The 12,857-nt window shown below is 47.1% G+C and overlaps 4 protein-coding genes across 4 annotated transcripts; 3 read left to right on the top strand and 1 right to left on the bottom strand.

Annotated features, from left to right (window-relative positions):
* Positions 1–2,598: 2,598 nt before the first annotated feature.
* Pmar_PMAR006610 (helicase, putative) lies at positions 2,599–4,584 on the bottom strand (the record flags this gene model as incomplete). The annotated part of the gene is made up of 9 exons (XM_002769523.1): positions 4,244–4,584; positions 4,097–4,193; positions 3,978–4,051; positions 3,731–3,930; positions 3,414–3,678; positions 3,228–3,369; positions 3,096–3,180; positions 2,871–3,048; positions 2,599–2,823 (listed from the first exon to the last, which is right to left on the bottom strand). The coding sequence occupies exons 1-9, from the start codon at positions 4,295–4,297 to the stop codon at positions 2,599–2,601; spliced, it is 1,320 nt and encodes a 439-aa protein (XP_002769569.1). The 5' UTR covers positions 4,298–4,584.
* Positions 4,585–5,285: 701 nt separating this feature from the next.
* Pmar_PMAR006611 (hypothetical protein) lies at positions 5,286–5,584 on the top strand (the record flags this gene model as incomplete). The annotated part of the gene is made up of 2 exons (XM_002769524.1): positions 5,286–5,372; positions 5,459–5,584. The coding sequence occupies 2 exons, from the start codon at positions 5,286–5,288 to the stop codon at positions 5,582–5,584; spliced, it is 213 nt and encodes a 70-aa protein (XP_002769570.1).
* A 1,744-nt stretch (positions 5,585–7,328) lies between these two features.
* On the top strand, positions 7,329–9,661 carry Pmar_PMAR006612 (hydroxyproline-rich glycoprotein DZ-HRGP, putative; the record flags this gene model as incomplete). The annotated part of the gene is made up of 13 exons (XM_002769525.1): positions 7,329–7,451; positions 7,499–7,582; positions 7,628–7,675; positions 7,718–7,795; positions 7,937–8,017; positions 8,066–8,123; positions 8,168–8,233; positions 8,419–8,536; positions 8,764–8,971; positions 9,019–9,096; positions 9,332–9,437; positions 9,485–9,508; positions 9,585–9,661. 13 exons carry the CDS (start codon positions 7,329–7,331, stop codon positions 9,659–9,661), a joined length of 1,149 nt encoding a protein of 382 aa, XP_002769571.1.
* Positions 9,662–9,769: 108 nt separating this feature from the next.
* Positions 9,770–10,687, top strand: Pmar_PMAR006613 (conserved hypothetical protein; the record flags this gene model as incomplete). The annotated part of the gene is made up of 6 exons (XM_002769526.1): positions 9,770–9,835; positions 9,891–9,970; positions 10,018–10,083; positions 10,130–10,185; positions 10,230–10,356; positions 10,627–10,687. 6 exons carry the CDS (start codon positions 9,770–9,772, stop codon positions 10,685–10,687), a joined length of 456 nt encoding a protein of 151 aa, XP_002769572.1.
* Between the last annotated feature and the right edge of the window lie 2,170 nt (positions 10,688–12,857).

A 12,857-nucleotide genomic window follows, 5' to 3' on the forward strand; every position in this document is an offset into this window, starting at 1 on the left:
CCTGTCCGCGGCCAACGACTGCTTTCTAAGTCAGTTTTGCTCCAACTCGAGTTTTCCTCCTGGGGTTACCGTCACTCCAACACTCTTCGAATGTGTTACTAATCTCCGAGCGGAGCGACGCTTTGTCGAGTACGGCTTTGAGGGATTTTCCGAGGCGGATGAAGATCCCTTTTGGACTACCCGGGATGCTGTTGAAAAGTGCAGTCTTCGAGTTGCCCCTGTGACGAGTGGTGACACTGTGTCACCAACGTGAGACTCCACTCAGGTCGTCCGAGGTCTTCTTGAACGAGCTCGATCGGGCACCGGGAAACTGTATGTCATTGGTACTCATGATACGACAGTAGCTTGCCTATTGCAGTCCCTAGGAGGGGTAAGGCTTCAAGCCCCCCTGTCTAGAGTCCGATGTATTGCAGTTATGGGATGGTCATTGGCCTCATTATGGCGAGACTGTCTCTGTGGAGGTCTACGAGTCCCCAGAGGGGCACCGCTTTTTCCGTCTGCTCCGGAATCACGTCATCATCGACTTCCCCGGGTATCGCCTCCTTCCCTCGTTTGATTTCATCCGCCCATGATAGGTGCCCACCAACGTCCCTCTGCCCTTTGTCCGTCTTGGAAGGCTTCGTCGCTTCCCAGCCGATTCTGGCCAGTGAGGAGTATCGTCAACAGCGCTGTGGTGACCCTGCGACTTCAGTGGAGAGTGGTATGAGCTCGCAGCCAAGCCCCTCACAGTGGGTGCTTCCTATTCGTGATCGCCGTGCATGCCTCTAGTCAGGACATCAGTTTTTTGGCTGTGGACTGTATTAACCTTCGGTCTTGGCTGCCTGCTGGGCAACCGAGTACCGAGCCTTCTCAAGCAGAGAAGAGGGGATGCAGTAGCTCTCGATGGGAGCTACACCAGACTCTAACATGGTTTCCGAGTGTAGCCATTGGTGTGGTATTGTTAATTGGCATCCTTCCATAGGGGCGTCTCCCTTTGATTGCTGTGTAGTGTTTTTCCTAGCAGTACGTCATCAGCAGCAAGACGAGGAGTTTTCCCTACTACTGCATCGTGGGAGCTTCGGCCGAATTTGTCCGTCCCTAGAACATACGAACTCTTATCGAGACGATGAAATGTCTTGAAGTTGCTCTCACATCCATGTTGGCGGCGAATTAGAGTAAGTAAGGAGTCTCTTTGGGGGGAGGGTATACTTCTGATGTGTAGAGGGTGTGGTATCAACACCTCCTCTCGACCTCAGCGCCTGATCTATTGTCGGATTCGCGTCTAGGATTTGCAGGATGCCCCGTTGCTAAGAAACCTACCAGGTTTGCGGCGATTGGGTATTAGGAATGGATTAATGCCGATTTTAGACTTCCCACGAGGTCGTGGAAGTGATTGTATCGCAGACGATGTTAGATTCACTTTGTTTGTAGAAGAGGAATTGTTGAAAGCCTAACTGAATCGATACCGCCCCTATAGTGAATAAACGCGAATCATCAAGCTTTCATTGAATCATTCTTGGTTTTGAGTTCGCAAGTCCAAGGCTTTTCCTCCTAGGGACACTTCATGTACGTGTGACTGGCTAAGCTCTGAAGGCTATATCCATCCTGAAATTTCATATTGTCTATAGCGTGAATTACGGGCATTGAAGGATTTGCTTTTGAGTATAACCTTCAGGTATATGCTAAATGACCAACTTCTTCATTAACATTGAAGTTGTATCGAAAGACAGGTGGTACCACTTCGGTAGAGCGATAGAGATACCGTTTAATTCCGATGTTTGTCTTTCTACCGAGCGACAAGCATTGACTCGGTGAGTTCCATCACTGAGTATGCCGATTCGGCTAGACTTTAACATCAAGATGAATCCCCTATCTTCAACGTGGAACCCACAGGAGGGAACAACGGGCGACGATGGGGAACAGCTCATCTCGCGTCGACATACGGGCGTATCTTCCAATGACAGTATCAAAGGGTACGACGGGATACTGAACGCTTCAACAATCAACAGAGGGAATATTGTTATGCGAACTGAGGAGTTGAATCTCGCTCGCGCAGCTGTGATCGATTTCACGCTGTGCACGCGTGTACATAGATTCAAGACGGAGCGAAGCAGTTCACTTTGTGAAGTTCACGATCACGTGTGGAGGGAATAGGCCTCAAGATTTGGATTTATCGAACTCAGCTGCAATTTTGCTAGGCCCACATCGCACTCCTTTCACTCGTTAAATGTAATATGTGTATCGAATTCGCGGTGACCTAATACTCTCAGCACACACACGCATACAGTATGCACTTGAGGAGGACATGCGAGAAGCCCGAAAGGCTATTGTTCATATAGTCCACAGAAAGCACGACTGTTCACAGCTCCCTGAGTGTTGGCAAGTAGACAAAACTGTGCCTTCGCAATTCTATATGACTCTAGCACAAGATTAACCGAGTCACAGACCCCTTCCCAATAAGTTCACCCCCTCCCCATAACTCGTGAACTCAAGACACTAAAGATGGTACTACGGAGTTGACGCTCTAAACCATAAGCATCTCATCGATCTTCATACTACACTGGTAGTCGTCACTCTTCTACCACTTCTCTAAGCGTTAACTAATGGGAAACGAAATGACTAAAATACAAGTAAGAAATTCCTCTTACTGTAACTCGTAACGTCAATCTGGGCCGGTAGCTCTCCTACAGTGACCTCAAACCTCGCTTGCACTTGGTTGAGCATATCGGTATCCTCCTCAGAGCTCACGAAAGTGATCGCGAGGCCCTTAGTTCCGAAACGACCAGCTCGGCCAACACGATGCAAGTACTGGTCCGAACTATCAGGGATGTCATAGTTGATAACCTGGTCACGGCGGCAAGTAGTCCTCGAATACACCGGAGTTATCTCACAATGTTCACTCGTTCAATATCAATTCCACGACCAAAGAGATCTGTAGCGACCATGATACGCTTCTTGAAGTCCTTGAACTGCTTGTAGCGATCAATGCGATCGGACTGCTTCAGTCTGGAGTGTATGGCTATAGCTGGAAAGTTGCACTCAGTGAGAAGGTCAGCCAATGCGATCGCTCTGATGACCGACAGTCACATAGCCCAAGGTAAACTCAGTGGACTCACCTTTGCACGGACTTCACGAAAATAACAACTTGATTGAACTCCAAGGCATCCAACAAGTCCGTCAACTTCTTGTTCTTCTCGTTCTCTGATGATAACGACCATTCCACCAGACCGCCAGTCGAGACCGCGTACCAGCGAGGCGCACGAAGTACTGTTGAAGACCGTGAAGGGTTAGCTTGGTATCATCATCGACAAAGATCTCATGGGGTTCGTTCATAAAACGCTTGCAAACCTCGCGCATCTCCTTACTCATAGTCGCACTGAACATCATAACCTGAACAACAGCAATAAGTAATCCAACCCCAGGTTGCCACTGACCTGCTTCTTAACAGGAGTCTCGATGAAGACGGATTGAATGTCCTTCCTCATGTCCAACTTATCCAAGCACTTATCACACTCATCGAGTACGAAGTGCTCCACGTGGCTGAGGTCGAGGTGCTTACCGCGGACCAGGGCGAGGACTCGACCGGGCGTGCCGATTAGAATTTGGGGATGGGACTTCGATAGCATCTCCTTATCCTCAGAGATCGGTACGCCGCCGTAAACAACACCGTTCTTCACATTAGGAAAGTACTTGGAGAACCTGAAAGTCCATACCACACCAGAGTGAACTTCGCATGAATCCCACGACGTACCGGTCGAACTCGTTCTTGATCTGATAAGCCAACTCCCTTGTATGGCACATGATGAGCACCTTCACGTCAGAGTCCTTCTCATCGACGTTCAGTTGCTGTAAAATGGCCAAGACGAAGACCGCCGTCTTACCCATACCGGACTTGGCCTGGCAAAGAATATCTGTACCCAAGATGGCTTGGGGTATGGCCTCATGCTGGACCTGAGGGAAAGGTGATGAACCCCAGCAGTGGAGCGAAATAGGCTCACTTCGGAAGGATGCTCGAAACCACAGTCAACGATGGCACGCAACAACTCGGGCTTGAGGAGGAAATCTCTAAAGCCTGAACAAGGAATAACTCGAACGCCACAAACGAGGGCGAGCTCACCTGTTGCGTGGATTCCCACGTAATTTCCCTTCTTCTGACCATCAGCGGCGATCTCGCCACCGACGGTCTTACCGTTCATGGCTGAAGTATCCTCAACCTGAGCGAAGGGGCTCCTTAGAGAACATAACTAACAGAACTGTTGGTTACCTCCTCATCGCCTTCGTCGTAGTCCAAGAGTTGATCTTCTTCAAGGGCACTCATGGTGAAGTGATTGACGAAAGCGAACGGATCAACAACTTCACTGTTATCGGGCAGGTTATAATATCACAGACGTTCCCAATAGTGATACCCTTGTACACGATAAGGAGACGAGCAATGGTTGACCCAACGATAAACCATCCACCAGAGGCCATCACCCAGGGCATACAGTAACGCGTCACAGTAGCCAGAGTATTCTAATAAAACGATTATATTTCAGGGCACATCTTCTCGCTTGCCGTTGACGTCAACGTCGACCTCAAGGATCTATCTAACCCATAATGGCGGAGAATCTTCATTCTTGCTTCCACCTCTTCGAAGAGACGCTTTTAACAGTAATTTCAACAGAACGCAAGCGATCGAACACAGCGAGAACGCCTGGGCGTGCGCTACTTTTTAAGGCTAGCGAGATTCCAACAGCGCATTTTCGCACCGTGAATACTCGATTTTCGGACCCGCTTCCGCAGGGTCAAGGACGTGGCCAATCTCGCCCTAATCTCGCCACAAGGGCAAGTGGTGGGGGGTCGATCTCTAACTTCCCACGATCATGAACGCGCCCCTTGATTCTGTAGACGACGGGAAGGCCTCTGGCTGCCTTGTATTCACTGACATGGCAACAGCATATCTACGACGCTATGCTGTGAGGGGCCCGCTTACCAGTGCGGCGATAGTTGCAGCGATCGGTCGCTGATATCAAGGATGGCGGCGTCGTACTGCTTGTGTCGTGGCTTAGTCTACCTTGAGCTTGGCCACGGCTCCCGTATACAGTCCGCCTCTGTGTATGTGGGAGCGTGGACACAGAGAAATCACTCAGGGTGTCAAAGCGTATATCAGCGTCACTACCGGTATCTTCGAAGACAGACATCGGTGGGAATTGGTGAGTGCTATCTGCGATAATCTGAATGACTGTCCGTATGATGAAGACTCTTGGATATCTGGGATATCAATGATATCATATCATATCCCCAACTTGGTGACCCCGAGGATGATTATGTTCCACTATTTAGACCCCGCATCGTTCAATGGCAAGCGCAACTCATGCTCAACAGCGAACAACTTCTCTAAACTCACTCTCACGGTGAATACAGACCTCGTGGCATAGGTCCGAGAAAAGGTGGAAGGAATTACCAGCTCAGGGTTATCAGCTACTTGGCTCACTGGCAGATCTTCCGCGAATGCTCCCATGCCCGCACTCTCAAGCGCTTGGCCCTCATACCCGAGAAGTCCAACGGTGGGACGAGAGCAGACTTCGAAGACCTCGAGGCCTCGGAATTGAAGAACTATTCCTGAGTTGTAGGGAAATATCAGCGGAACCAGATGAACTCGAAGGTGTCTATAAGCGAGACCAATGTGGTCCCAGGGTATAAGAACCAATTAGCTTCAACCTAATGACTATGCTCAAGTCCATTTCGGATTTGTTGAAAACGAGGGAAGGTATGTCCTCTTAGAGAGTGATGTAGGAACGGTCTAGCGGAGATGCCAATCCGGGTGGAAGAGCAGCGATTCGTCGATGCGCAGATTGAACAACCTAAGTCATCCATGGGAGACTTCCAAATTGAAAGTTCCGGCGTTCCGAACGCCAATTTCGACAGTGCGCTCCGTTGCCACTTAAACCACGTTCGACATTTGCACTTGCGGCAAGTGACTCGCCCGCTATGTAGGCGAGAGCACACTTGTTGGAGCTCCACCGCAGTGGATGTTCACAACTTGCCTCGTTCCCTTGATCGTGATAGTCTCCATGTCAACAAATCTAATAGACTGCTAGGGCGAGTGTAGACAGTGTCTACTAGACACGCTAGCTCACAGGAAGAGTTAGCCCATGTCATATATACGGTTTTATGACGATCAGGGTCAACTTGACCCAGTCAACTTGACTGAGTCAAGTAGTTGCCTAGTGTAGTTCCATGAGCAACTATCGAACTTTGCGAGTGGATCCGATCCTGGCCACACTCCCATATCCTCCTTGGCTCCTGCTCACAACGTCCGTCCAAATCTCGAAACCAACTAGGAAGGCCAAGCTAGGCAAGCGCTGAACAATGTCGTAATGCTGCAGTAAAGATAATTGAGACCTTCAAGACATGATGCCTCCGCAGCATGAGAATGGATTCATCAATTTCCACTACATCATTCTCGTCGAGTAGCAGTCGACCAACTCCAGTCGATGCCTCCAGCTGTGATGCAACCCTGTAACTCCTAGGCTGGGAGACAATGGCTTGTTCTCCAACTTGCAGTCGCCCTCTGAAAACGCCGAGTAAATAATTGCAGATAATTGTAACAATTGTCATGAATGCTGAAGGGCCCTTCAGGAGGGCTACAGTTTCTAGCTCGTCAAACGCCACCTCTGGAGTATCTTGAGACCGCGAGGCATAGGACGGGCTTTATCTTGCCCCTTTCAAGCCTGCTGCGTTCAAGTATGAATACAACGAAAGGCGACTGCCATATAGCCGTCGGTGACGTAGTGTCCCCTACCCTATGTCACAATCGAGTAAGCACATTATAACTAAGTACACAACTATTCTACTGGCGAGCGAGGACGTTGCAAACAGACCAACAGAGGGACGAGATTGAGACGAGCGAGTAAATTTTATACGTGAAATTACTACCAGCAGGAATTCTCACATTCAAGTCCAAACAAGCTGAAATCCGATCTGAATGGTGTTTGTAAGGATTGCACGACTCTCCGAAGAGATTGAATCTCTGTGCAATTATTTATCGAAGTTCGGTCACGACGATTATACAACCGTGAAAATACTAACAATTATGTGAGAAATTCCGGAACTGTGAATATATTTCTCATACTACATCGTCGTCGAATCATCTTGTTTTTTCGAGAAGCTGAAGCTTTATCTTCATTCACCCCGGGGCCACTCAAGTCGCCTCGAATATTCTTCTGGTCCAATTCGTTCACACTCAGGTCATTTCCACTAGACTCCTATATTACCTTTCTATAATCGTCGAGTCACTGAAATTTTCCGAACTCGACAAGAGGTTGATTTAATTGACAGTTGTTCCCTCCTTGAAATAGGTCGGCGTTATGTCTGCCAGTCGGAAATTACAGGCGACCATTGACGTGACTTTGAAAAAAGTCGACGAGGGTATTGACGAATTTCAACAGGTGTGGCGAAAAGTTGAGGAAAGTCAAAACCAAAACCAACGGGTAAGTTGGATTGACTTGGAGTCGGCAGATCCTTGTTTTTGTTGTAGGAGAAAAATCAAATTGATTTGAAAAAGGAGATAAAAAAATTACAGCGGTTTAGAGAGGACATTATGAAGTGGATTAATGGAACGGTACTAATTTTACCATTTTTTCATCAGAAAGTACTTGTTGTTCAGGAAGTCAAGGACAAAGGAAAGCTGACAGAAAGTCGACGAAAAATAGAGGTTGGTTGGGCTGAGCTCAGTGGTTATTATGAATTTACCCAGGTGGAAATGGAACGCTTCAAGGAGTTTGAAAGAGAGAGTAAAACGAAGCCTTTCAGCTTCATGGGTCTACAAGCTCAGGTAGCACGAGAGGCTCCTCGCAATTTCTCAGAGGATGTGAATATTAGTAAACGCGCTCGTTAAAACCCTTTCGGATCGATCTCATACTCGCCCGAGCTGCACGAAAACTTACTAGGGAAGTGAACTTGTTGGTTGGTTTAGGACAGATTGGACCCAGCAGAACAGAAACGGATGGAAACTAGAAGTCGTTTGGAGGAATATGTGGATCAGTTGAAGCAACAAGTAGGTGTATGCCATGTTTTGCATCCTACCACAATTTGTGTAAATCAGAATGATGAATATACGGCTGAAATTGAAAAGATTGTCGGAGAGGGCGGACGAGAAAAAGGTGGGTTTGAGATATAACGTTGGAGGTAATGGAAAGTACTTTAGGAAAAAAGAAGAAGTCCAAAAGCTCCAAGTTGTCCTCAGCTGACTCCACGCGGGTTGCGGAATTGAGTAATAATATGAGAGGTGGCTTGTTGGCAGGGTGGGAAAATTTGTACATGTGTTGGTGACAATATGGAAATTGTGAGGAAATTTTTGGGAAACTCTCATTGGTTTCTGTGCACTTGTTTGATTAGTGAGGAAACTTCTGAGCTCAGCTGAGGGAAGCGAACATGTATTTCAACACTGCTTGTTAGAAATATGGATCGCTCGTCACCAGTGGCACCAGGCCAAGTTGGAACAGTTGATACGGAAACTAGATAATGAGGAGGATGTTGATTACGATGAGTTGGAAATTACTGAGCAAGCACTAGAGTAAGGTGGGAGTGATACTCTACAATTAGGATGGTTTCTGATACGTTGTCAATGGATTTTTACTGCTGTTATTATTATTGTCATTGTGTCTGTCGAAGGTCGGTCGTAACAAGGTATCTTGGGAAATGTGAGTTGTATAATGGTTTGGTTCTCATTGATAAACTCTGCTATATGAACGCGTTACTTTAAAAAATGTGATTTATGAAGCGGTTTTGTTCGCACTGTAGTTACTACCTAGAGGAGCACGAGAATCCCGACTATTATCATGATGAAGAACTTTACGCGAATCACAATTTGGACGATAACCGTATCAATGCTTATACGAAGCCGATCGATGTGGAGGAGAGTGACAACGTTGATGAGGGGCCGACAGACAGTCAGGAGTCTCAGGAGAGTTCTGATGATGATGGCAAAACTAAAAAGCCGGCCAAGGAAGTAATAGGAGGAGGGTACGGTCCTGATGGTGGTAGAAGTGTAAATAGGTTCCTCTGTCGGCTGGGGCTAAGGCAATGCAGAAGGCTCTAGCGGCTAAGGCGGCTGGGGAGCAACCCCCTTGCAAGGTGAGTATAGGTCTCGAGGGGACGGGCCGGTTACGGTGTGGGAAAATATGCACAAGGCGAGCGACGTATGTTGGTGATGACAATGAGGAAATTTGAGGAAGTTCTTGTTGGTTTATGTGAATTGCAACCCGAGTTTATATGAAAACTACTCTAGTAAATGAGCTCAGTCGAGGAAAGGCGAGCATACTTGGCAATACTTACCAGTTTTGAATGTTGTGAAGTTTTTGTGCATTAGATGCCCCCACGCCCGAGTCTGCCGGCTTTACCGTCAATATCGCCTCCCGCTCCGCCGAGCCCGCCAGGGCTTCCTCAGTATCCTCCACCTCCACTGGGAGATGATGGTAAGTGTTGTTGGTGGCTCACTGGGTGGTTATTGTAGTGTTGTTAGTGACGCCGATTGGCGGTAAGATTGGTGAGAAGGTTGTGAGCCCGACCAATGTAGGGTCATCCGAAGGTTGTGGGTTCGATCCCGGCATGGTATATTTTAGGGTACAACTTCTACATCCTCCTCCCCATCAACAACAGCCCAAGCCGCATCAGCGATCCCACCAGGCCTGAAGCGTAGGCTCAACGCTACTTATCATTGTATCAGCTATAATGCCTTCTAGCCCCTGTTATATCGGACGAACGAAATGAGAATATCGCCACCCCGTCTGCGGACCCCGCTTTGAGCATGCTATTCCGAAGTTACGAGAATAGGCCAATGCCTGATGACTTATGTTGTAGTGAAGGAACTTATGTGAGATAATATAACTCTGTATTATCGGGGTAATGTTGTTGTTGGTGGTGGACAGGTCCCACCTAATCCCATACCGTCTAGTGCAGCGAGGAAAAGTCCATATCCGCAGCGCCCTGTGTCCGACATGGAGTGGATGTAGACGATTATTTGCTTCTTGGTGTTTTTACTTGTGAAATTTTCAGGTTTCAGAAGTTATCTCTTGACACGCTGATGTTTATATTCTATTATCGTCCTGGCACATACGCTCAGTAGTATTGGGGAATCTTAGGTTGCCCTTGGCAAGATTCAAAGCAGGTACCTTGCGGCCCGAGAGCTCAAGCGGATGAGCTGGAGGTTCCATAGCAGATATGGTGGGTTGTCGTTGACTTTACTTTTTTGAAGTTGTTTCCGTAAGGCACGTGGTTCAAACGTCACAGTGAGCCGTCCGTGGTAAACCCCAAATATGAGTATGGCACTTATGTATATTTCGATTGTTATGCTGATGAATGGGCCCAGAAGATCAAGAAGGACTTCCAGTTTGAGTAATACCCTGGCTCGCCCTGCGGTTACGTTAGCCCTTGTGGTATATGAATACTATATGAATACTTGGAATTATCAGTAATTGTATAAGCCGTTCGAGGGTGTGTTGGACCTCGCAGACGGACGAATTGCAGCCGAGGAATTTGTGCTGAACTGTATCGCGACATCGAGCTGCGATGGTAGTTGTATGGTTTCTTTTCGAATTCGTGGTCATGATCGGATTATCCCCGCTTCTCGAGAGTATATGTTTGTGAAGGTGTGTATTTCCTCAGCTACTGTCATCTCGAGGATGAGCTCCCGGTGGCGGCTCGAAGGGAAGAAAATCGTCATTGATATCGTCAGTTTACCAGCGGCAGGGCAATAACGACGAGAGTAGGGGAGGATTCCATTTGTTCATTATTACCATTTCTACATTCCTTTGAGTTGAGTAGTTCTACCAATTGAGTTAATTGAAGTATCCGAAGTTCGATCGGTCGGGCGTGCACTAGTTAACCCTCGTTTAAGCACGAATCCCATGTGAAGTCAACAGATTGACCGAAGATGTGTCGCAAATCGTATAAGGATGATGACTCATCGATATGTGTATCTTTCAGCATAATTCTCAGTCTTTCTTGAATTGACTATACCTGTGACCCTACGACTACGCCTTAGTCGTACAGTTAATTGAATCAACAGTAGAGACCAAACACAGAAGAATTAACTCTGTGTTTGGTCCGGTTTCCCGTAACAACCGTACCCGATGTTAGCCAACTTTACTCGCTCGCTGGTTCACCCTGAACACTCTACCATGCTATTGTTGAATGTCTGTTGGAAAGTCCCCATTAACTTAATGGTGATTGAATGTTAATCGATCCAACACCGCCCAACCACAACACAAACCATTCGTTCGTTTGTTGACCTAGTCCAATAAATTGACCTTCATTGAAGGTCAACTTATTGGACTAGGTCCTTCATTGATACTCCTTGAATAACAAACAACATAAGAGGTTCATAATCATCACCATCAGGAACTACATCGAAACACTCAATGCACCTCGGTCCGTTAATAATATCTGATGACGAGCAACTTAACTGTGATATACAAAGTAAAGGTTTCGGGACCCAGGGATCTGCTTGGTAAGTAATAAAGAAGGCGCGAATAATAGTAATGCGCGAATTTCGCGCACGCCAATGAGCGTTTCATTTTGCGGGCGTGAATGAGTTTCACGTATCCTTGTCTCAACCTCGGGACCGATAAGTTTCCTAGTCACTAGAGAGTGACTAATCGGTTATCGTTTGATATTGATTTACTAAGGCAGAATATGGTCTGAATGAATACAAGAACTGTATGAAAAGAGCTGCTTTTTCTTTCTTCAGTTCTTCATTTGCTTGTGCTCGTTAAGAGCAAGCTTCCTTAACCATATTAGACCGAGAACACCCGGTGACCTGTCACTATTGATGATTGATAATAGAAGTAAACAAGTATTCAATAGGGAAACTGAAATTGAGCGTATCAATGTCAATCAATATAATGGCTCAGGGAAAAACACCATCAATTGCGGGGCACGCACGTACACAGGACTGCACGCACGAACAAGGTAGGACTGGGCTCGTCAATCCGCAATACACCCAGCGTCTGACTCGCGCGCGTAGAATCGCTAGTGCCGACTAGGCAGGCCATATCTAAGAACGGCTCAAGTCAAAGCGAGTGGTTAACAATACACATTCAGTATTTCTTTTCTTCCGATATGACGATCTCTCTTATGTGGGGCATTATTATGTCCGGTTTCCTCGGAGCCAGCGCTCGTCACGATTTACGCGGGCTTGGCTCGCCTTCGTCGACATGCAACTGGTGTAAAGTCTGCCTCGGTGGGTCCTATGCACCAGGCTTGGCTATAGCTTGCACGATCACAGAAGCGTACTGCAATGTTGGCACGGATAAACTTTGCGAAAGATGCTGTTCTTGAATGTAAGATTATCGTTTAGCATTTCTGTCATTCCGTTCTACAGCACAGTGCTGTATGACAGCGGAGTTACTCGGCTATCGATAACTATTGCTAAATCTTTCTTGAAATCTTTCTTGAAATCTTTCTTGAAATCTGCGATGGCATTGGTCCTTTCAATTCTGACATTCTCACCTTAAGTTACTTGTGTTGTGTTATCTAGTAACGGGAGACTCTCCCGGGGAGAGCCATCACATATGTTATCAGCTGAGAACATCGAATAGTGTTCGATGTTGTATTCGACGAATACAACGCATGCTCAAGTTCTACAGATCGGAAACTCAACATGAATACATGGACTTCTTCAGAAATCGAGATTTGCCATTTATTTGCTGTTTGCGTAGGCCCAACGCTACTTACCATCGTATCAGCTATAGTACCCTTCAGCGCCTGTTATCGGGCAGCGACATGAGAATTTCGCCACCCCGTCTGCGGACCCCGCTTCGAGCATGCTATTCCGAAGTTACGAGAATAGGCCAATGCCTGATGACTTATGTTGTAGTAAGGAACTTATGTGAGAT

Source organism: Perkinsus marinus (assembly GCF_000006405.1).
Source record: "Perkinsus marinus ATCC 50983 genomic scaffold scf_1104296965578, whole genome shotgun sequence".
NCBI lineage: Eukaryota > Perkinsozoa > Perkinsida > Perkinsidae > Perkinsus > Perkinsus marinus.